This window comes from Anoplophora glabripennis, unplaced genomic scaffold, assembly GCF_000390285.2.
Source record: "Anoplophora glabripennis isolate ALB-LARVAE unplaced genomic scaffold, Agla_2.0 scaffold94, whole genome shotgun sequence".
NCBI classification, from domain to species: Eukaryota; Metazoa; Arthropoda; class Insecta; order Coleoptera; family Cerambycidae; genus Anoplophora; species Anoplophora glabripennis.
Window position 1 is genome coordinate 500,284 of NW_019416228.1, and position 26,429 is coordinate 526,712.

Genomic DNA, 26,429 nt, shown 5'->3' on the forward strand with positions numbered 1-26,429 from the left:
CAATTTTTTAAACATAGGTGTTAATATCGTACCATATTGGAAGTCGACGCACAAATCTAAAAACATTAATTTCGAGTTTTTGAATTTTCCCATTCCAAGGTGATATAAATAAATAATTAATTAGGTAAATTCACAGTTTTAATTCTTGATTTATTTTATTTAACATTTAAGGCAAATGTGATTTCCAAACAGAAAATAAGTTCTATATATCTTTAATTAAATAATTGAAAGCATTAAATTTATTTAGCAGTTATTATTTGGTAACAAAGCCATCGCTGGAACTGCCGCCTATTATCAAGTAGAAGAGTTACCACGCTAAATTTCATTGATGGAAGCCGGGTAACAAAAGCCTGCATCCATTTTGGGTTGCCAATTTCCAGCATTTAAGAAGCAGTCTGTGGCGATACGCTATACTGTCAGTGGTATAATTCTTAACGACCACATAATAACCACTGCAACGCAAGACAGAGCTAATATTTCGAATATATTTTGTTTTTATTCTAATCAACTTAAATGATGTTTTCGCAGTTTCGCGTTGAAATGTTGATGATTTAAATAATTTCTTGGATTATATGTATAAAAAATAAGGAACAATAGATTAAAATCATTTTGAAAACTGTTGCACTGATGTTATACTAAGAACAATTTAATAAAGTCGTTCCTATTATACTTAATTTATTACATAACTTGTATTCAACGATCATAAATCGCATTTAATAAAGTATATCTTTGTAGAGGCAACAACGCAAATATCTAGTTCCTTCTAGAAGCTTTCATTATATTATGTTAGGTATTTGGGTTCTTTTTTTTTCAGTTCATATCATAGAACCATAGTTAAGGTTAAAAGTAAAAGTTATTGTTTCTGAAATATTGAATTAATTCTATCTACCAGCAGGTTTATTTTGTAAGACGAAATCTTCTACTAAAATTTAACCCATCCGTGATATACAAATGGTCAGACCGTGTATAATGTATAGGAATCTTTGATTTCCCTTGATGTTCTCGTGCTAAGCACTGTGGGGACTGACCCGCTATTAGAATCTATCGGCCCGCCCTGATGGGCATTTTAGGCCATGTTGGTTCTAAAGTCGCTACAGACAGAACCGCCCCTCAGCCGGTTGTGATTCTCTGAGACGTTCCGTAGTATAACTGAGCCCATCCAATGCTTCCGAACGTTTCGCCATTTTTCACTGCCGACATCTTCAATGGTGACTCTGCAAATGTTTCGCCCCGTTTGAGCGGGGTTCAATTAAATTAATTTCTCTGCAAAATCATATTTTCAAAAATGAAATAGGAATCATAATAAATATAATAGGTTGGGGAATAAGTAATATTCATTTTTTCAAATTTAAAAATTCACATGAAATTTAAACGCATTGTCAAATTGATATATGTGATTTGAAAGACGACTTATTGCTTTATCAGATTGTGTTTTTGGGTGCTTCGTTAGATTTAATTTTTGGGAATTTTTTATTCATTTGAAACGGAATGGCAAGTTGATAAAATTGATCATTTTCAACACCTGCTCCGTTTTGTTTTTAATCGAGATGGGGAAAACGCTAAAGCCGCTAAAGTTGCTCGGGAAATTTGTGCCGTATATGGTGTGATGCGATGAATGAACGAATGGCCCATCGATGGTTTTCACATTTTGAAGAAGGTGATTTTAATTAGCAAGACATTAGTCTTTCTGGACGTTAAATTTGATGAAGAGCAATTGAATCGACCCCATCACGAAAATTCAAGACAAGTAACAAGGGAATTGGCTTAGGAGATGAAATGTAATCACAAAACAGTAGTATACCACCAGCATATGATGGGAAAAGTACAAAGACTCGCCGCTTGGGTCCGACATGTTTTGAATGAAAATAAGAAGAATCAACGCTCTGTAATTGCGGTTGGTTTGCTCTGTCGTCATCGATCAACAAGCAGTCATAAGGAGCGATTGTCACTGGTGATGAAGATAGTGTTTGTACCTGAACTTGAAACAGCGGAAAGAATGGTTAAGCCCCAAAAAACAAGCATCCTCGAAAGACAATGTTATGCATCTGGTGGGATTGGAAAGATATTCTTCATTACGAACTTTTACCAAACAATCAAACCGTCAACGCGAAACTCCAACAACTGCAACGACTCCACACGGCGATTTAACAAAAAAGACTTGATCGCCGATACGACGTTCTTTTGCAACATGACAATGCGCGACCACATATCGCCAATATGATCAAAACGGCCATTCGAGAGCTGAATTGGGAAGTTCTGCCCCACCCGCCTTACTCTTCCGATAATCCACATTCTGATTTTCACCTCTTCCGCTTTTTGCCGAACTCATTGCGTGGTGTTTCTTATAACAACGATAATGAGTTAAGAGCGTAGTTGGATGAGTTTTTTGAGTCAAAACCGGAGGGTTTCTACAGAAAAGGCATCGCGAAATTTGTTAAACGTTGGGAGGAGGTCATAAATAACGATGATATCATTGATTAGCCTATTGCTAAAGTTAACTGTAAAATATCTTAAATTTGAAAAAAATGGACATTACTTATTCACCTACTCGGTACTATTAGATAATCAAAATCTACAAGGATTTGCTGATAAAACTTATGAAATTATTGAAAATAAAAGTAGTTTTTAAAGACAGCAACAAAATGTTACACGTACAGTAAATATAAAGGTTTATTACTGGATTTAATCTAGATTCTTCTCAGTAGGTATGCGTCTTTATTTATTTAGGTGTAATATAATTCAAGAATTTGTAAGAAAATGACATAAAAGATACTTTGGGCTTGCACCCCTTGACCACTTCCTAACTTTGTTATAGATGCGCCTATAAACGATGTTTTAAAAAAATTTTTCTCTATTAAAATTTCAATATCTTTTATGGATTTCAATTAAAATGGATATATCTTCGTCACGAAATATATGGATTATTTTATTTATATCTCTGGAACAGTTGTAATATTCTCAGAAAACATTTTAGAGAGTGTATTTCTAAAAAACTTTTTCTTGTTTTTAAGTATGAATCGTTCCTTTAAACAAAACAATGAAACTGTTCAGCACCCTGTATTTTAGTGCACGTAAGCCAAAAGATTTTTCACTCGGTATATATGGGAGATATTAAAAGTTTCTGAAAAACAGAAAAATCTGTATACAAATTTGTATCCAAAAATATAAATTATATAGCCATAATTGTAGACATGAAATAGTTATGGGATAGCGAGCCCAACAAAATAATGTCCTGTCTGTAACTCAAACCGTTTCAAAGTTATATGAAGAAGTGGTATACCACTCTGGGGTTATATCTCAGTAGGCGTTGACGTTTGTATGAAGTAGGTTGGTCTAAACTGACTTATTTTAATTCAAGAAATCTCAACCAATTAGTCTATGATAAAAGTAAAACTGTTAATGGTTTTTCTGGAATTAATCGCTTACATGCAACACAACGAAATCTTGAGTACTTGACTTAGTTCAGCCTTGACTTGCTTTGACTTAGTCTTCAAATGTTAATTGTTCACTAAAAAGGTGTGAAGACCTTTGTTTTTGAAAACATGCACTATTCAGCTATACTATGTAATTTCAAAGTTACAGCAGTTACAGCACCTACTACTGTTTTTAAAATGAAATAACCTCGAATGATATAACTTATCCAGGGGGTGATAGTACGACAAAAAATAAGAATTTTTTTGTATTAGGAACTATATGTATATCACCTCTTCCTTTCGAGATACAGAGCGACAAAATAAAATTTTTTAAATAGAATTTTTATGAAAATTTCCAAACAGTGCGAAATGTATTTATGAAATTTGGTATTCCGGGATTTTTAAGGATGCGAAATACGCTGGTCAAATTATTTTTTGTATATTCATAGAGGGCGCTAGTTATGCTACATTTCTATTACATTTTAAGTTCTAATTATATTAAGGTTAGGTTTTTTATCACTCGGGCTCCAATTTCTAATGTATGTATGGTTTTCGAGAAAAAAGGCTTTTAATTGAACTTTTACAATATTACGGTATATAAACTAAGTGACTTTTTTCAAAGTAGGCTTATGTCAAAACTTATTGCCTCATAAACAACGCATACATTCTTAGTAATATTTTAAACTCTAATTAACTTTATATCAAAATTTTAGTGACTGTAATTAGTCAGTCACTAACAATCCATCAATCAGTTTTAACAAAAGCCTACTTTGAGAAAAGGCACTTATTTTATACACCGTAATATTGTAAGAGTTTAATTAAAAGTCCCTTTTCTCGGAAACAGTCCACATTAAGAAGTTCTAACAAGAATACATTTATTTTTAGAAAATAAAATTGTACATTAGAAATTGGAGCCCGAATGGTAAAAAACGTAAACTTAAAAAAATTAGAACTTAAAATGTAATAGGAATGTAGCATAACTAACGCCCTCTATGTCTAAATCTACAAAAAATAATTAGACCAGCGTATTTGGCATCCTTAAAAACCCCGAAATACCATATTTCATAAAAATATTTCGCACCGTTTGGAAACTTTCATAAAAATTCTATTAAAAAATGTTATTTTAACGCTCTGTATCTCGGAAACAAGAGGAGATAGACATATAGTTCATAAGAGAAAACATTTTTATTTTTTGTCGTACTATCCCCCCCCTGAATTTACGGGAGGTCTTTCTGAAACAGTCTGTATATGAAATATACTGTTATAATAATTACATTAATGCAAAATAAATAACTATACGAATGGTTTTCAAACACAAAATGTGATTTTCCAAAAGACATTGTCAACAACTTTGCAAATCTTATAGCTCAGTTTTCGTGAATTTCCAAATTGAAGATATTCTCCAAAGTATAATTTCCTGTCAATGTGGAAAAATCTAATGTATTTCTTGCTGTGAATGCTATTAAGTCTAAATTTACTGCTGGACCTAATTCATTGTTTGCCATTATTGACAAGGATTGGTTTTCCAGTTTCGTAAAACTATTGTGTTGTGTTTTAGTTTTGAATGCAGTATTTTTCCTGATAAATGGAAGGCCTCTAAAGTTGTTCCAGTTTATAAAACGATAGTAACTATCAAATCGTAAGTTATCGACCTATTGCGATTATCTGCAGTTTCGCAAAGCTGTTAGCAAAACTAATTTTAAGTTATATTTAAGCCATCACGTTAGTCTGCCTTATACTCGAGCACCATGGATTTGTGAACTGCAGGTCTATAGGATCCAATTTTTGCGATTTTCCACAATTTGTATCAGACGCCTTTGGTGAAAAATAATATTTTAAGTAGTAAACTAGAATCCTATGGGCTGGCTTTACATTTAATTTCCATAATGATTTAATAATAATTTGTCATCAGAGATTTTCTAGTAATTAAAACTTTATATTAATATGAACGTATTGAGATGGAAAATGCCTGTTGTGGGTACTTTATATTAAAACATCCATGTACAATTATTTGGGTGAATCTCAAATTTTGCAGATATTTATATTTGAAACAAATCGGATATGTTACTTTTAGAAATGTTTCCTATTATGTATTGTTAATGTTGATGTATATACAATTAATTAAATAATTTATTTACATAAAATGATTAATAGTGTTATAGATGACACCGTGTTTATCGATTATCTCATATCACGGTTTCTGCAGGAAATAATGTCACATATATTTAGTGTTTTTCAGAAAAAACAATGTTTATATTTCTCTTATTGCTTATGGTTGGTTTATAAAAAAGTATTAGTCCTAACTTAGCCGTAACTTAACCTTTATCTTAGTCCTAAAAAGTTAAATGTGTAGAATGTAATGTATCGGTTTATAAAAATCTTAACCTTGCCCTAGTTCTATACATTACATTTTGTACATTTAAATTTTTAGGACTAAGATTAAGGTTAAGTTAAGGCTAAGTTAGGACTAATACTTTTTTATAAACCAACCATTACATTAATATTGTAGTGATATTTTTAATTATAGGAAAATTCTCTTTATAAAAATGTTAAAAATTATTTTACAGTTTTTAATCTTTTACATATTGTTTCTTTTTCGATTTGACATTATGGCGCTGTGATGTTTAATTTTATTTAGAATTAATTAGAATTTTCAGAATGAGAGACCTGCTAACCTAGAATATCTGCGATCGATTATTACTTCTTCAAACTTCAATTGTTTGAAATACGCCGAAGGCTTGGTTTTAAAACGCAATTTAATGACTCGGTGCAGCATTTGTCAAAAATGTCAAACGCAGTCCCCGATCGACTATTAGAATGAAATTTATCCAAACTGCTACAGGGGTTTTGGTTTCCTTCTAAATTAACCCAAATTTAAACCCACTATGACGGAGTACCTTAAACAACTTTCATCAGATAATGAATATTGTAGTTTATGGAAAATACTGTTTAATTTGAAACTATCATTTTATAACTACATATGTCTTAAATTGTTAAATAGTTGTTAAATAAGATCTGGAAAAGCTTCAAATAAACTGAAAACTTGTTAGTTGTGATTGATGATGAAATGATTTTTTGACATTATCAATTAACATCCTTCCATCTTTTCATGTCAATGTCGGTCTGATGAAACAATTTGTCCAAAGCCTTGGATAAAGGACACGTCTCAAAGTTTTACGGTAGTAGTAGTTTCCGAACATAAGTGAGACTAAACTGAAAGAAGTTCCTAATTTTTTTTGCTCACAAATCCGTGCAATATTTGGGGATGAAGTTTTCGTAACAACAATTAATACCATTGAAATATAGCTAATGTATGGCTAAGCTTTAAGAATGAAAATTTCTTGGAAAATCACAGAAGTGTAAATACGAAGATATAATAAATGAAAATCCACCCCCATAATCGTGTAGCGCTCCCACCACTTCTATTCGACACAAAAACATCCAAGGTACAGACTGACTCAGCCGTCGCGATCAAACATTGTACACATATATATATTTTCCTGATATTTGATAGTTTAAGAAAATTGGGATGTTTAATGAGTTTGAAAACAAACTTCATATGTTCGTATGTAGATTACTTCCCTGAAAATCTTAGAGATTAAGGCAGATGGGATGAAATTATAATCTTAAAAAGAGACATAGATATGAAAAGAAGAAAAAAAACTATATCTTTCGAAGATAATAGGATACAAAATCACCAAAAACCATCTCTGATTTTCTCGAATCAACTGCATTTAAAAATTTCATATGTACCATGATTGCAGATAGACTTCTTTGAAGAGCTAGATCCAAAAAGAATCCCACTAAACGTAAAATAGTAGTAGATATTGAGGTTTTTGGAGTTTTCTAATATACATCAAGAGCTGCAGGATCACAGCACTAATTTTGTCTTCATTCCTGGAACGCTGGGTAAGCGTACTGTGTGCAGTATCTATGGGTTAGGAATTTAGGTTCAGAACCTATTAGGTAAATAAGCCCACATCATTCACTTGTCTGATGTGTTGATGTGTAGGGTATATGGATATTATTGACTCCGAGTAGCAAATTCGTGGTTTCAGTTTGTGACTTGAATTTGGCGTATGTGGGTTAATTTAGCTGATTTTTAGGTTTAGGTTTAGGTGGTTTTCTGGTGTTCAACTGATGATCGAGGGTTGCAAGGGTTATTTGAGTATTTCGATATCCAAAATATACAATGAGACCCACGAACATGATGCGTGGACTCATTTCCAGAAGGAGAAGCAGCTGTATAGAAGCAGAAAGTTACTTAATGCCTTTTTAGGTTTTAGTGGTGATTTTTGGCAGTTAAAAAAATATTGTAGGGAGGTGGAACATTTTCCATGACAGATTCAGTTTCTCGGTGTCCAAATATAGGTATATTGTAGTATGGGTCTTTTTTTTTCTGTGCCTATTTTATTTTCCTGGTGTCAGTAGCAAATGGAAGATATTTTGAGAAATTTTAGAACCCATTCATTCATTTCAATTATCCAGATCAATCATACCTATACAGGATCGGAAAGTCCCCATGGTTCATCGGCCGTTACGTGAGAGCGATAAAATAAGTCATAGAAATCCGTGCGATAGAAAAAGGTGGCTATAATGAAGGCGTCTAATAGTCACAGCCCATTTCGTCCTTCCACAAATAAGAAGTGGATCTTATTTGGGGAAGGGCGAAATGGGCGGTGACTATTAGACGCCTCCATTATAGCCATCTTTCTCTATCGCACGGATTTCTATGACTTTCTTTATCGCTCTTACGTAACGGCCGATGAACCATGGGGACTTTCCGACCCTGTATACATTCTTTATCAATTACATTAAGTTATTACTGAATATTTGAGAATTTGACAATTTGGAAGGACGTTACGTATAGATGACATAATACAGCTTTATTTTTCGCACTAGCATGTAAAATATTTACACAATGGTGTGAAGAGGTTAGATTTTTTGTATGCGGAAGCGTACATAAAATATTTTATGTAATGTGATTATGGAAATATTTTTGTTTATTCTATATAATGGCAAATTCGCCGATGTAACTTACCTTAAAGTTTTAGATTTATTAGGCAACATTAAGATTTTCTATTTAAGGTATACGAAGGAAATTTTGAATATGAACATCATGTTTAGCTACTAAAAACCTGTAAAATACCTACCAAACTGCAACTACTGAACAACCATATTTTTACCGTATATTCGAATTCATTATTATTATTATTATTATTATTATTATTATTATTATTATTAAAGGTTAGGTGTACTCTGTTTTCTTTTTGAATATTGTGAAGTTATTTTATAACACATACACAGAGCCATCGTCCACTAATTCGGAAATGGAGGAAATGCCAGTAGTAATGGACTTGGAGATCATCATCTAAACTTATCCTGATCGTTAAGTTTTTTTGCACGATAGATTTTATCAGCGGCTTTGGTAAAAACCCTATCGACTCTATATCTATATCTATTTTTAAACTCAAGGTAGAAAAGCTAAATTAAGAGGAAGCTATAGAAAACTTTGGAGCTGGTGCTAGACCGATTGCAGATCATGTTTGGAGAACTTTTATAGGACAGGTACCCCTACCTTATCCAACGGATACAATTACTCAAATCCCCAGACTGTGAAGTTAAATAAATATTTTGTAGATGAATTTTTTTGGAACAAACTAACAATACTAAGTTAGCAGCACTCATTCTTTTCATGGCCAAGTCAGAATTTCCGAGGGTCGAAATTTTTATAACACTGACCAAAATGCACACGCTATTGTTAAAACTAGATATCAACATCGTTTTTAGTATAAATGTCCGAAATGACGTTCTAGGAGACAGGTTAATAGAATTTGTGAGACATACCGCCATTACTTGAAGAGGTACCAGAGTTTCAGACATGGCTTGTAATTCATACAGGGTAGCCCATCGAAAACGTACCGCAAGCCATTACAGGGTAGTACAGAACTTTTCGGCAAAATACAAAAACAGGTCAAATTTGTTTCTGAGGGGGACAACTTTTGGCTCAAAAAGCATACCAAAATCTTCAACCCCCTAAGTGGGGGTGCTATCCCCTAAATTTTTTCAAATGGGAATGGGGGTCAAGTGGGGGGTCATTAGAAAGGGCTTTTAATTCTCTATACATCGATTCTTACTTTTTGAAAATCGATCCATTATTTTAGAAAATATGCAGCTTTGAAAATACGAACAATATTTTTGACGAGAAATGCGAAAATCGATTTAATTTTACTTCAAAACTTACGGTATTAGCTTGGTAAATTCCTTCAAAAGAATTCGCTTTTTTTTTTTCTGATTTGCGAATTCTTTAGCCTGATTTTGGTGAGCAAAAAATTGTCCGCTTTTTGTTTCGTATTTAGATAGGCCACAAGAAGTTGCTAGATAACTGTCTTGTGACTTGTAGTTGAAGAGTACCAATACTGCCGAGTCTTTTAAATTGATTAATTATGGTGTACTCAATTCCAGAAAGAGTAGAAATTATTGAGCTTTTTTTCAAAAACAATGAATGCGGAAATCGGGTCGCCGAACTGTTCAACCAACGGCATCCTGAGAAACATGCGTCTGGAAAAATTGTTCGCGAATTGGTGGCCAAATTTCGCGAAACTGGCTCCGTTCATAACAAAAAGAGGCAGGTTGAAAATCCGGTACTAAATGAACCTACGGAAATAGCGGTATTGGGGCAAGTGGCAATGGATAGTACGCTGAGTACAATGCAATTGGCTACTGCGACAGGAGTGAGTCGTACAAGTGTCCAACGAATATTAAAAAAATACAAATTCCATCCTTATAAGATTCGGCTAGTGCAAGAGCTAAATGAAGACGATTTTGATCGTCGTTTGCAATTTTGCGAAATAATGACTGAACGAGCGATAAACGATAATTTCCTCTTTAATGTGTGTTTTTCGGACGAGTGTACGTTCTTCTTGAATGGTTTAGTGAATCGCCATAATTGTCGTTACTGGGCTGATACCAATCCAAGGATTTTCCATGAGACACACTCCCAACACCCCCAGAAGTTGAATGTATGGGCAGGTATTTTTGGAAATTCCATTGTAGGTCCTTTTTTCCTTCCTGGAAATTTGACAGGCGATATGTACTTGGATTTACTACAAAATGTCATCGACCCAGCTCTAACAAATATCATAGAGGACGACCCTGCTTACAATGAACACGAACTGATTTTCCAGCAAGACGGAGCTCCTCCACATTACTCGCTCAATGTGCGCAATTACCTAAATGAGACGTTTCCAGGACGCTGGATAGGACGAAGAGGTGCAATTGAGTGGCCCCCTCGGTCACCCGACTTAAATCCTTTAGATTTCTTTCTCTGGGGGCACATTAAAAGCAAAGTTTACAGCACTCCACCTGATACCTTGGAAGATCTGCGAGGACGAATCATTAATGTATGTCGCGAAGTAACACCGCAAGTGCTCCAGAATGTTCGACAACGGTTTGAAGACAACCTGTATCATTGTATGCAAGTTGGCGGACAACATTTTCAGCATTTACTTGACTAATACCGTAAGTTTTGAAGTAAAATTAAATCGATTTTCGCATTTCTCGTCAAAAATATTGTTCGTATTTTCAAAGCTGCATATTTTCTAAAATAATGAATCGATTTTCAAAAAGTAAGAATCGATGTATAGAGAATTAAAAGCCCTTTCTAATGACCCCCCACTTGACCCCCATTCCCATTTGAAAAAATTTAGGGGATAGCACCCCCACTTAGGGGGTTGAAGATTTTGGTATGCTTTTTGAGCCAAAAGTTGTCCCCCTCAGAAACAAATTTGACCTGTTTTTGGATTTTGCCGAAAAGTTCTTTACTACCCTGTAATGCCTTGCGGTACGTTTTCGATGGGCTACCCTGTATAAGATACTCCTCATTTCTCATCGCCAATTTCGGACCACCTGAATGAAACTTAGGAGCAAAGGTGATTATATTATAATATGCTGGACTGGTCTTATTTGGGGTTATTTTAAAAGTTCTTAAGTTAATTATGCAAGTACATAATTTATTTTTAAGAATATGTAAATCCTGCATTGACATGCAAAGAAACCACTTTCTCTAACAATGTAGGTAGTTTTCATGAAATAAAAATGAAATTATAGTAATTTTTTCCTTCGATTCCGGATTAAAACTATTTAATTGAAAATTACTTCATTATTGTTGTTGTGATAAATTATTTAACAATTGAATTATTATTGATCAAAACTGTTCATTTATATTTTTACATTTTAAGTTCATTTTTATTCCTAAAGTCTATCATAACGTATTTGCGGCCTACCATATTCCTTTGTTATCTTCTATTTCATTTATACCAGTGCGGTGGCTGGTGTAAAATTTAATTTATATTACAATTTAAACTCGTTCCAGCTGAAATTGTGTTCAATTCATTTCTACTTATTATATTTTTTTCCATTTATTAGGCATGATGACAGTAACCAAGAATCACTAATATTATGTATTTATCTAATGAAATATAAATAAATAAAAATATGAAAAAACGTATTTATTTTTATATTAAGAGCGAGATTGATAATATTTTTGATAGAAAAACTACAAAATGCAGCAAACCGCCATGATAGGTTGAACACCAATCAGAGCGAATTACATCTATGTAAATGTCATTTTGTATCATTTGTACTTCGACAATATTCCCAGTATTTATCTTCGTTTAAATATTTTGTGTTTCCCAACTACCATTTGCTTAGTTTTGAAAATAAAGCTCAATAACTGCGAGTTAATAAAATATCAAAAAGACTGTGATCAAATTTTATCCATGCATAAATTGGTACTGAAATACAAAGAACAGTCCTGCGACATATTTTTGAAAAAACTCGTATTGACTGATAAAGATGACATGAAAGTTGAAGAAGAGACGAGACCAATATCAGAGCTGTTTTTTGGCATGAGTTAAGATATGGCAGAGTGACGGCCTCACGAGCGTTTGAATTTAGTCGGTGCAAAACCAATGATGCAACTCTGATCACGTTAATAATGGGAGGGAAAATCTTAGACGCATCGGCCATGAAACGCGATAGAATGATGGAGGATGAAATGAGGAAAACTGTAAGTACCAGTTTGGGGAAAAAATTTAAAATATGTGGTATAATGCTTTGCAAAACTATCCCACGAAAGCAGGATCGCCTGATGGAATCTGCGAAGACAGTATTATTGAAATTAAATGTACCACGAATATGAAGACTGTTAAAAATTATGTGGAAAAAGGAAAACCGACCCAGAAGTTTTATGTGCAGATGGCAGCTACAAATGTATTTAACAGGGCTTCAAAAGGGTTATTTCGATGTAGCTGATTGTAACTACAGTACAAATAAAAAAGTAGAAATAATTAATGTTAGATTTGATGACAACTATGTATCAGATTTTCTTAATGTTTTAGTCTCTTAATGGAAAGATAATGTGCATCCATTATTGTACCAAAGTGCAATTTGAGGGTAAATAAAATGCATATACTTCCGAACATCATAGAACAGTTTTTCAAAATAGTTTACATTTTAATATGTTTAATAAAATCAAGCAAACGCGTGCTATACGTGAACTGTCTATAGATCAGTTGACAGAATTATACGATTTAGCACAGAGAGCTGTCAATGACAGTAATTCACAACCTTCATTTAAAATTCAATATGATATAGAGAAGATCTATGAAGAGTTTCAACGCCATCACGCTTCTATAAATACTGCTCTGTCCGTTACTGAAAACGCTGATCCGGCTCGAAGGACCATGTTGTAACACTATGGTTATTTAAAAGTAGTGGACTGTATTACTGCATAAAGGCTATAGAAAAAAAAAACGATGGTTGGAAATGGCTTACCACTGTTGTAAGTTATTCTTTTCTTGAAGGGCTCTTCTGGGTGTCTTGAAGACAGCAGCTTCTCTAAAATGCATGTGGAGTAGGAAATCGGTCAGGATACGCGCGCATTCGTCTTTATGTCAAGTCTTACTGTTTATCGAATAAACCGACTCACGAAAAAATCATTTCCAAGAAAAAAATACATAATATTTGAATATTTCAATGAATTAAAAATAAACAGCCATGTTGTTGCAAGTAAATTTATTTTATAAAGTTTAAAATTAATATTGCAGTGAACAATGAGACCACAATCAAAAGTGATAATTTGTGTAGTCATGTGGGTTATGCATATGACAAGAAACATTTTAATTACAGTTTGGAATTTTATCGAAAACAGTATGACTTTTAAGAAAGATAAAAGCGCAGCCTTATCATATACCATATTATATACTTTGCCATTTCGTAAAACAGTACTATATTTTTGAAAAAATTACAGTAACTTAAGAAAATATTGCAGTGTTCCTGAATATTCGTGTCTTTGAATTATTTGAATTTGTCATCTTTTTCATTAAATAATGTAGGCTTATTAGATAAAACCCTGTACCAAATTTGAATTGATTTGGCCAACCCGTTTGGAAAATATAAACAAAAAATATTTTCTACGAAAATTGTCTCTATCTCGTAAAAGAAGAGTTTCCATTTGTTCACATGATCTTATTTTATTATTTATTTTATAGAACTTTGCCTTTGAAATCGTTTACCTACATTTTTTTAGTACTCTGTGTAGTGTGATTAGATATTTATTTATAAAATTTTGCCTACATAAATCGAGGTGTTTTATAAATATAATTAATTATTTTCCTCAATTTATGTATAAATGTTGGCCTCTTAAAAAGAAATCCATAGATATCCGGTAGTTGCGTATATGTTTTTTTCTACATCACGTTAGGATTAAGATACCAGACCAGATAGGACATTTCGCTTATCCCTTTCATACTTTTTAGGCAAAAGCTTCACGCTGACGATCATCGTATCGACGTCTCCCCCTCAGATAGCGACTTACAGCAAAGCGATCAAAGTGACAGTGGACGGTCCCAGAGAACCGAGATCGAAGACACGCCAGCAGGGGTTTCATCATTTCCCTTTTGGGCCTAGGCCATTCGCACCTGATCCACTTACGGGCGGCCTTCCGTTCAAATTGAGCGGTGAGTATAACGTCCGCCTTCTATTATCCCAACTGTAAGTTATTACCTGCTCGAAGTAATGATCGTTACTTGTTAAAAAAATACCACACAGTATTATACCGAGAGCATTAAAAGGTATTAAGCTAAATCAAGTCTAAAAAAATCTTCAAAAGCAAAAGAGGACACTTGAAAAAGTAATCCTTAAAATACAGGATGAGGCCACCTGATCAACTGTTTATTATGCTAGTTTATCATCGACAATAAGGTGATATTATGAACAAGAAAAGATAAATCTAAAGGTTTATATTATTTAAAAACGTCTATTTACAAGTTCTAAATTTCTGTTCTGTACCGCATAATTCTCGATAAACTAAGAAATTTTATTGTTTTAAGTCTACTACACTTTGCGACATGGACAATGCACTGAATTAAAATCATTAAAATTAATCGATCGACAGTTGACAGACGATTCTGTTACTTTCGATGGCGGTTCCGACAGATTTTTGTGTATTGGAACCGATTGATAGCTTATAAAAAGTATATTTTAGAACTAATAAATTAACAACCTTTTTCGAGTCGCGCTCAAGAAATGGTGGGTTCCTTAATAAACTATTTGAACAGGAATGTGAAAAAGGAGGGCCACTTCCTCCACTTACCATTGTAAAAGACGTAATTTGAAATTGTTACACCAAGTATGAACTGTATAAATATTATTAACAATATTTACACTTTATGTCAAAAATGTTAGGTTATGTCTGATAAAATTATGAATCATATCCCACATTTCTATATGAAAATTAATTTCTTGACTATTTCCTAAATTATTTAAATGTACTACTTAATCTGTGGTTCCAGGTTACATTTCTATTAAACTGGATTCGCTATCAAAAATTAGTTTTCATAATTCTGAAAAATTTTACAACTGTACTATTTCGCACTGTGACGTCGTTGCAAACTTACTGTAGAAGGACTTTTTTGGTTACCAGCCACCAGTGACTTGATTGTGTGTAAACGTCATCCTAGTTAGGAAAAGGTACTAATACAGCATTAAGAAAAGTTATTAGATACTTTGGTAAAAGTGCAGTTGTCAGTCTTACTTAATATGTTATAGTTATATGTTACAATTACTGTGCAGTGTACTAAATCGTAGTTAAAGTAAACGTTCAAAGTGTCGTCCTGGTATCCGGATAAAGGCAAGTCTGTTACATTGGTGGATGGATGTTGCGAAAGTATTTATTTATAATGTAATAGATTTAATAAAAATTTCGTTACAATTTCAAATTTTGATTTTAAATTAATATCATTTCTAAAATTAGATTAAGTCATTGAAAAGACTTACCAAACTCGATATTTTGGTGTAAATAATATATTTTTTAAGAATGCCAAGTCGTAAGCAAAGTGTAAATAAAAAGTTCCTATCACCTTTCAAAGAATTGCAATTTAAATCCAAGCATCAAAATTTTACAAGAATAAAAACAAATGAAAATAACAAACACTTTATCTAAAAAAACATCTTTGAACCATAGGCGTGCATAGGCAAAAGTTGGGGTAGTCAATCGCACTACAGAGATCTTTTGACTCTGTTAATGTTTTGATTTTTTCCAATTACAAAAAAGGTATACCTACTGTTATGAGATTAAAATTTATTTAAAATTTCAGCGGTCTTAAGAGACAATAGAGTTAATAACAATAATAATAAAGATATTTTCTTTTAATTTTACTCTGAGACTCTGTATCTTGAAAAAGCAGGCACTGCAATGTAAAATAGTATTATTTTCGGCCAAAAAATCTGTGATTAACCGATTAACCCATTTGTTTTTATTGTAGTTAATAAAAATTACCTTTAGCAAAATATAAACTGCAACTGTAAATGATGCAATTTTACCTTTAGCAAAATGTAAACTGCAGCTGTAAATGATGCAATTTTACCTTTAGGTTGTCGATATAAATGAAATTGTACTGGTATATAAAATATTACATTAAAATGCCAAAAGTTAATATTTCCTATTCCATTAGAACCTTGTTTAGAAATAGTTCTGACTGACAGGATAACCCAGAACTAATGGTTGGCTGCCATTACAGAAGAGCAAATAGAAATCTGCAAGTAATCTTTATGGTATAATTTTAACTTAAAATTCCTATTTGTAAGTTTATTGCCCTAAGAAGAACAAAATAGATATAAATCTGATTTTTGGGGAAATTCACAAAGATTCGAAATTAGCAGTACGACTTTACAGAGACAAATGATTTATGTCAATATAAACATTGAAAGTATCTGGTTTTCCACGTCAGTGTTGATAAATTCAGTAACAAACTTGGTCGAACCAATGTTTTTATCTATACATCATTTTATCGAAGATCTTTTTAAATAAAAGTAGTTGAGAAAACTACTTAAACTTAAAAACTTCATCATGTCGTAAAAATCTCCGCTGCACTTTTCGTTTTCATATAATGGCTGTCATGTTTTCCATGGGGTAATTTTCGTAAACGCAAATAAACCGGAAAAGACAGGCAAGTCGATTAAATCGGTGCAACACTAGATCTGACTATTTATAGGCCATTTTCCAATTATGGTGTCGATACTGTATTTAGAAATTAAATGAGCAAAAATATAATTGTGATTATAATAATTACACTCATGAAATTGTCGAATTCTTCAAATGATACGGAGATATTCTGATTTTCGGTTACAAACTGTCTCCAAGGAAAAATAACATGTCTAACATTTTGAAGGATAACCTGACTGCGCCCTTCGTCACGACATAAAATTCTATTAGTTAAGGTAAGTTTTTTACGTTAAGTGAACTTAATTACTTAAAACTCTTGAACCATAAGAAACTCATAAATCCTTTATCTTGCGTATCCCATTATCCATCCGAATTAATTGAAATGTTTACGACTGGGCCATATGGGTTATAAAAGTCAGATTTATACCGATGCCGTAACGGGTGAAGCAATATAACAAGCTCATTATCCTTTCGCGAAGATCTAATCTAACTATACAGGATAATAACTAACTAGTCCCCCGCTCCTCTCTTCTCCAACATAACCTATCTCATTAATTACATCTGCTAATTATCAATTAAAACACTAGAGTGAATCACTTTAACGACTCTACGATTACCGCATCTCGCTTTAGCCTTCTTAAGGCTTCATGAAATTTGTTCGGAAAACCCTTCAGTTTATTGTCCTTGACTGGCATATCTCGTTTAAGGGATATATTACGTTTTAAAGCATATGACGGCCTCAGCTGAATTTCCCTGTTCTGTCCCTCAAAAAAAATCTAGTTTGTCTTAAATTAATCGAATGATTCTTTTCTCACGACTAGGAAATTTATCATTTTCCAGAGAGAAAATGTATTTTTCTTAATAATTGTAAACGTACTAAGCTAATTCAAACATATTCAGAAAATATATAGTTTACTGTGTAGAATATATAACCAATAACTTTTCTGCGTAAAAATTAAGAATAAGAAAATCAAATTCAAAATGCGTGCCTAGCGACTTGACATCCATGTCGTTGATATGAAAAGTCAAGCAACGCTGATCGCGGTAAGAACTTGGATGGGTGTCCATCCTGGGAAGGTTCGCGATGCTCGTCCGCTTTCTAGTGGCCTGCATCTTGGTGTATTCACAGAAGTTATACAAATTTAGGCAAGGTTTGTATATGAGGACATACCATCATTCGGAAAGAATGTAAAACCGGTGGTCTCTTGTATAAACAATGTTATATAAGCAAGAAAATATCCCTACTCCGCGGCAAAGTGGAGATATGCAAATATGATCGTAAAAATATTTACGGCCTCCTCATGTTCTTGCTATTCCTATCTTTACTAATAAACTATTTCTACGTACATAAATATTGAGCTTTTACTGAGGATGAACACTTTGCTAAATGCGTATCCAAAGAACCAAGTTTGAGCAATTTCAATTAGCTAAATTTTACGTCAATGTTGTGTTGTCCGTCCTGTTGGAGAAACAATGATCTAGAATTCGGGAGTATGTGTCTCTTAACAGAAGCAGACTCAGCTTACTAATGTAAATATGAGCATGCACACAAAATAAGCCACATCACAACAGTGTTAAGTAAATTTAATTCATTTCATTTGCCTATTATATTTTTAAATTGATCTTAAAAACGCGCATATTTCGATATAATAACTTCCTCAGGATTGTAAATATGCTGTAATTTTTTTGGGATTCAATTGTTGGAAAATATTCTGATAATTTGTTTTAGTTCATCTAAAGTTCTTGCAATTTTAACACTGGCTGCAAAATGTTAGAACCTTTTTAGGTGCACAAGTGTTCAGAAAAAATATATATTGAGCGCTATTACCTTGCTGCGATTGATTGTAAATTTCGGTATTTACCACTTTGCCCTCCTACAGTGGAACGTCCGAAAAACAATAATCAAATTTACATTTCTCTCAATTTTCAATGTTAATTTAGAAGAAATTATATGAATATAAAATATACGATAATAAAATTATTGAAAGAAATAAAGATTTAGTAGATCATAACGTAATAAAAACCTTACAATACAGTTTTTCAAAATTTGGTCCCTAAAAAAACGGGAGCGTCATTTAGAAAATATTAGGCTTTCATTTTTTTACTTATTATGTTGTTATGTTGTACATCTATAAATTGGTACACCCAATATAAATATTTAAATGCACACGCTGGTTACAATTTACAAACTTATAAAATAAAAATACGGCACATCCGGAACAAACTCTAGCAGAGGATTACAATGAAAATTGGTAAAATAATCCAAGTACGACTCTGTAAAGTGCCGCACCTCCCGAACTCTAGAACAACTAGGCAACCAGCAGTGCCCATTTGTTTTATTTCGTTCTATATGGAAACTGGTGTAGATAAATGTGAATGGATGGATTAAAACAATAATATATCCGTAAGTATATCTAATTTTAAGTTACCTTAACTGCCGCAGTTGAAATATAATGTACAGGGCGTCCCAAAGTTCGCGTCTAGGGCCCATAACAGACAAACGAAAAACGACAGTAAAAATTTGTTTAGATGGCGTGAATCGGGACTCGCTAAGGTCCGTTTTGCATTTGAAAAACATTTTTTTCAAAAGGACTCCGCACATTTTATATGGAAATTGTTCGTTTTCCCTGATCAAAAGTGTCAATGGGGTCGAAGCTCAAATTGCCCATTTTTAGGCTCTATGGCAATTTTTAGTGGCCAAAAACGGCAAAAATTAATTTTTTTAAATATTATGTTTAATGCTTGTACAGTACCTTAAGTTTTCATTAAATTGTATGCGTGTGAGTATTTTATGTAGGAATATGTCCATGTCTAATTATATGTGTGTATATGTATTTGTGTGAGAGGGTTTTTGAATACAAGACTTAATACACACCGTCTCAATATTATTTTGTGGTTTTAATAACCTTCAATGAACTCGGAACTCTCATGCATTTTTTCAAAGAGTTCCTAAGAGTTGCCAAAGAGTTGCCAAATATTTTCCAAGAGTTCGCAGTTCATAACTGAAGCGGATTTCTAGAGAAAGAATGTAAATAAAGCGAAAGAGAAGACACGCTGAATGAATTTTTTGATCAGGGGTACAAAACGAACAATTTCCCAAATTTTTAGCAAATTTCACCGGAAGACCGTTTTCCATATAAAATGTGCGGGGTCCTTTGGTAAATAAAAAAAATGACATCAACTTTTTTCCATTTTTTATGATAGTGGTTTCTAAAAATTAAAAAAATGTTCACAAACAATGAAAAGTTGACATGATTTTAATTTATGGTGAATGTCAAAAAAATGCCAGAAGAACTGCTAACCGATATCATGAGAGATATCCAGAGCGTCAAGCTGTTAACTCAAAAATATTTGCCAGATTAGAACGAATTTTGCGTGCTAACGAAAATGCATTTTCATCAAGGGAAAGAAATTTCAATATTAGTGTGTAATGATATTACCGTAGTTAGGGTATTACAATATATATTTTGAGATAAATCCTAGAAATTCTATACGACATGCCACTTTTACAGTAAATTTAAAAAGAAGTTCTGTGCAAAGAATTTTGAGCTCCAATGGTTACCATGACTATAGGCTAAATAACTTGGAGCACTTATCTGACACATGCTGAAAAAGATTATGTAGCCGAAATAATGGTTAATTTGGGAATAGATAATAAGAAGTAGGAGGCATGCATATCGAACATTTTTTAAAGTAATAATCATAATTTTATATTTTGTTTTGCGTTTTGTTATTAGTTGTTGTTATATTTCTATAAAAAGGCTATGATCGTGAAAAAAAAATGATCACGTCATTTTTATATTTTCCGAATTTTGAAAAAAAAATGTTTTTCATCTGCAAAATGGACCTTAGCGAGTTCCTATTTACGCCATCTAAACAAATTTTTACTGTCGTTTTTAGTTTGTCTGTTATGGGCCCGACACAGATTATATAAAAAGAGGCAAACTATAAACTTGTAGATAATTGTATTTAGCATTCGTTACATGCAATGGAGGCAGAAACTTCTATATTAGTCGAAATTGGCAGCAAATATTAATAGATCGCAAGAGACAGAATATGTTTAAACAATTTTGTTAGAAAGTATAAACGAGATAGTCACGAGCATATGAACAAAAAAATTATAAAATATTCAAAGTGGCCTTTATTCTAATATTTCTTGAATGTACCAGCAAAATAAGAAGTGTTGTATAACTTTCTTGTATATAAATACCTACACCTGTCGACGAATATAAAAACTAATAACACATTCTAATTATTGACAATTCAGTAATTAGGAATATCGTTGAACGACACCAAAGCTTGTAAAAGAAACTTTAAACAAAGGTTTTTATTGTAAAAGCTCCACGTAATATTTCAGTAATTTATATTAATTAAATTATTTGAACATTATAATCAGGTTATTTAAACTAATTCAATTTCTATGTAACTTTTTAATTTTAAATTTTGCTATGCGCTATTTATAGTAATTACCATATAGTCAATATTGAAACATACATTAAATAAAATTCAATACGGATATGTTTAATGTAGTTACGTTCCGTCTAGGACTGGAAGTTTTTCTGTTATGTTTTATATAGACAATTAGTTTTTTTTATCTATAGTCTGTTTGGAAATGAAAGAGAGTAATAAAACCCCGAGATAAGAACCGGCCATGAGTGTGGTAATATTTCGTTTCAGGTAATTATCGGGTAACAATAATGCTAACAAAAATGACAGCGATTGGAAAATCGACTATCTACAAACTTTTAAAGGAAATAAAAAATGAACAAGATACTGTAAATCCCCCAAAATCATCTACAGGGAGGTCAAAAGTCGTTATAGATGATTTCTTCAAAAATGTCATTCGCAGAAAAGTACACTCATTTTATTTTAAAAAAGAAATACCAACGCTAAACAAAATTTTAAGTGAACTTTCAGAGGACAACGATTTGCCAAAAATCAGTAGAAGCAAATTATGGGCCGTCTTACGAGAGTTGAATTTTTGCTGGGAAAAGCAGAACAGGAAGTCAGTTCTTATCGATAAAGATGAAATTATTTGTTGGCGAAGATCCTACTTAAGATCAATTAGAAAATTCCGTGACGAAGGGAGGAATATTTATTATCTAGACGAAACTTGGGTCAACGAGGGATATACTGTAACAAAAGTATGGCAAGATAAAAATGTAAAAAGTTTTCGACAAGCATTTTTGGATGGACTTTCAACAGGGTTCAAGGCACCTTCAGGTAAAGGGCGAAGATTAATAGTGACACATATAGGTAGTGCCAGTGGTTTTGTAGATGGCGGTTTACTTTTATTTGAATCTAAAAATACAGGTGACTATCACGAAGACATGAACGCAGATGTTTTCGAAGAGTATTTTACACAGATGTTGGATCTTATTCCTCCGGGGTCTGTAATTGTCATGGATAATGCCAGTTACCATTCACGGCAGACCGAGCGGACGCCTACGACTGCTTGGAGGAAAGCCGATATAATTCAATGGTTATCCGGAAAAAACATTTCTTTTGAAACAAATATGGTGAAAAAGGAACTTTTGACACTTGTCAATCTTAATAAAGATCAGAAAAAATATGTTATCGATGAAATGGCAACAAATCGCCAAATAACGGTACTACGGTTACCACCTTATCACTGTGAACTTAACCCAATCGAATTAGTCTGGGCGCAGGTAAAAGGAGATGTAGCGCGAAATAATACGACGTTTAAATTAAGTGACGTGAAAATTTTGTTAAAAAATTCCTTGGAACGAGTAACTGCAGATAACTGGCAAAGATGTATACATCATGTACAAAAAGAAGAGGAGAAAATGTGGGAACTCGATAATTTAATTGACGTTACTGTGGAACCTATCGTTATCAATCTAGGAGACGAAGATAATTCATCAGAATATTCAGAGGATGAATTTTAATATACCTACTTTTTTATTTTCTTTATTGTACATTTATACAACACTACATTTACTCACCATAATTTGAATTTTCAAAATACATATATTTTTGTGTGGAATAAAAGTCTATTCATTAAATTTAAATAAATATTTTGATAATAATATTGAATAATTTTATTTGAATTACTAAAAACCCTCTTAACCCGGTTATGATGCTTAAAGTAGCCTCATGTTTTGAAATGCTGGTTTTATATTGTTTACTTATAAGAGAAATGGATCGAGAAATTGAAGCGGCATAGACAAAGACGGATTGTCGGGGATTAAATTTTAGCTACCTGCTACAATTTAGTACAGTCCGATCGTACAAAGTTTTGTTAAAAGTAGACCTCATCTATGCCGAAAATACATAATATAAAAATATTGAATATAAGCACCAGTACTACATTTACTTACGATTTGCATACATAATGAGCTTTTATTACTCTCTTTCATTTCTAAACAGATTATAGTTAAGGATTCTGCTCTCTATAAAAATTTTTACTATTCGAATTGAATCCTTATATTCTCATTAATGTGTAAAACATTTTGCTTTCATTATTTAGTATTAGAATCTATTATAAATATAGGTACCTATAAGTCAAGGAATAGGAAATTCAGGATTATAAAGGTTTTAAAATTTGCAATTTAAGAATATACGATTATTATAATTGTTGGATAAGTTTAATTTATTAATATCCTATAATTATTTTTACGAAGCTTTAATAATGATTAATCAATTTCAATTGTTGATATAATCTTTAAAACAAATTTTGGGTTTGAAAATAATATAGGTATGTATATGTTAAAAGCAGGCTTTTTTATGAGCTATCGAGCAGGTTACAACCAACCAGTCGGCAAGAATACGCTTTCTATGATTCCTAATAAGATTGCACAGTTTTTGAAACTAGAACATCCTGAAACATATAAAGGCCATTCATTCCGAAGAACATCGGCAACGTTACTGGCTATTACAGGAGTTGATGTATTAGCAATCAAGAGACATGATGGGTGGAAATCAGCCACAATTGCAGAAAGTTATGTTGCTGACAGTTTAAGTAACAAAAATGAAATAGCCAACAGGATTCTTTACAGTGGGTCTTCAATTCCAGGTTTTAGTAGTACGTCGCATCATGCTGTTTTAATGGATCAGTCAGATAATATCGAGTCTCCGGTGACTGAAATGAAGCGGTCAAATAATTTTGAGAAAAATGCGACAATTAGTAAACGCGAGGGGAATAATAATTATCCAGGTTTTATAAATGTTACTAAATGTAATAAATGTACAATTACTATAAATATTCACAATAATTAATGAAATGTAATGTTCATCAAATATTTCTGTTTATTTGTTCATAAAATATGCATTTATAACTAGAAATCGCTTTTTTCCCTATGGAGGTAAGTTACCTCACTTATCTCCCGTTGTCTATAACAACTTCCACTTTACGGTAAAATCCACTTACCTCCTTAAAAAGAATGTAAATAGTCTATTCACTATAGTGAGAGCAGATAAATTTAATAAGCATTTTGCTCAAAAACCAGTATTTTTAGAGTTTCTCAAGTTTTTGGTAAAAATAAGCTCGTTCATAAAATTTTTTGGCCTTGATATAAACAACCGATTTAATTGATTTAATGGATATCTATAAATGCAATGTCTTATATACTAGCATCATTCAAAATTTTTTCACTGCTTTGTTTTATTACATCTTAGGTTAATTTCAGAAAAAATTCTGCAAATGCTGCAGTATATCGGCAAAAATGGTTTATATTTTATTTATACCTAAATAAAATGCAGTTTCCATTTTACATAGAATCGTATTCGAAATTTCTCCCGTACATGCACCATATTTTAATAGAGCTCAAACGAGCAAAATTTACAAACAAGCAAATGAAAATTTCAATTAACCAATTAGGGATTTTAAACAATATCCCGGTGCAGTTATATGCGGTATGACGTGCGGCCGGCGTAAGCAGACTACGTCACTATGGCAACCGCAGCACTAGACAAAATATTCAATCGTGAAAACTGATCTGAAATCCGCTTAGGCCCAGATTAAATAGAATAATAGCCCCAATATAAACACAAACGAAAAATATTCGCCAGTTACTGAACTCTCCAAATTAAACCAACTTTATTTTTTCCTGGCACCTTCGACAAGATAAAACTAAATTAAATTTTTCGACATTTTCGTTATACAGGATCATTCGCGTAATTCGTTATTACTAATTTTTTATGAAGGTATCGGTTTTTATTAAAATCTCAAACAAAAATACGTAGAAATGATTTATCTGATTCAGATGTTACTAAGACTGAAGTATTCTGCTTACCCAGAAAACATTGTTATAAAAATTCACAAAATTGTTGTTCTTAAAATCGACATCAAAGACCTAGATAAGACCATACAAACTATTTCTTAAAAATTTCATTTAAAATTAATTCTATACTGAATAGTAGCTCCAACTGTGAATTTCTCTAAAATGAGTCTTCAAAGTAGTTTTTTTAATAGGGTGAAAAATAGTAATAATTGTGACCTAATAGGGTAACTGTAATATGACTTTGAAGTTGACACACTGGAAACTTTAACTTGTTAATTAATTAATTGTACACAGAATATATTAAAGTAACACAATTTAAATGAATTATACAAGGTGTCCCTGAAAAGGATGGACAACGCTTGACCACAGGTTCCTTGGATGAAAGTAAGACTATTTAGCCTAATTTACCTATATACAAAAGTGCTCGCCTACTGAGATATAGCCTTCTAAATATAGAATATGTAACCTAAACAATTCTTAAAATTTGCAGCAAAACGGTTGTAAAATGAAAATATTAGTTTATTAGTGATAAAAGTTATTTATATTTATAATATATTGTTTTTTTTATAGTATATAAATGGTTTTATATTTGGTAACTTAAAATAAAAGTGTAGATATTAAAAACTTACACATAAAAAAAGGAACTAAACATTTTCAGACTCTATCACAAGAAATATTCAAACATCACAACAGAAAATAGCCAAATCAAAATGCATAACCACAAAACATGTACAGCACAGACTATACCATGTACAGACTCTCAGCTCAACACAAATTATGACAGACCGCAATGCATTTATCATGCATTTATCAAGTACGCGATGCGATCGGCATATCCAGTGACGTAGAAAGACAGGCAACCTTTCCCTTTAGGAATCTTGACAGATGTCGAGGTCCGTCCGTGCGGCCCAGCTGCTATGGCTATGATAAAAATCGCGCGACACTTATTTGTGGGGGGGGGGCTAAAGCCCCCAAAGCCCCCCCTGGTTACGCCACTGGCCATGATGTTAGGAACTCCTTCAGATGCTCCATCCTTTGCCCAAATCTCGAACAAAATTAGTCATTTTTTCTTGTGTTTTTCACGACGTATATTCGTCGTCACTAGTATCATTAGCGCTATCAGCGATAGTTTCATTGTCACCCAAATTTTCTTTTTCCTTAAACCTTGGTGAAACTTTTCTCTTTGCTCAAACCTAATCAAATTCTTCACTTTGGGGTTCAAAACTAACAAATTTTTATAAGCATCTTTTGTATATTTATTGATCT

The 26,429-nt window shown here is 32.6% G+C and overlaps 1 protein-coding gene across 1 annotated transcript in view; it reads left to right on the forward strand.

The window, feature by feature from the left end:
* The window catches only part of LOC108903536 (segmentation protein Runt-like), an 89,847-nt gene that overhangs the window by 19,905 nt on the left and 43,513 nt on the right, over positions 1–26,429 (forward strand). The window contains exon 2 of the mRNA XM_018705755.1: positions 14,234–14,434. Coding sequence (XP_018561271.1) covers positions 14,234–14,434 — 201 coding nt within the window. The remainder of the gene's footprint in view (positions 1–14,233; positions 14,435–26,429) is intronic.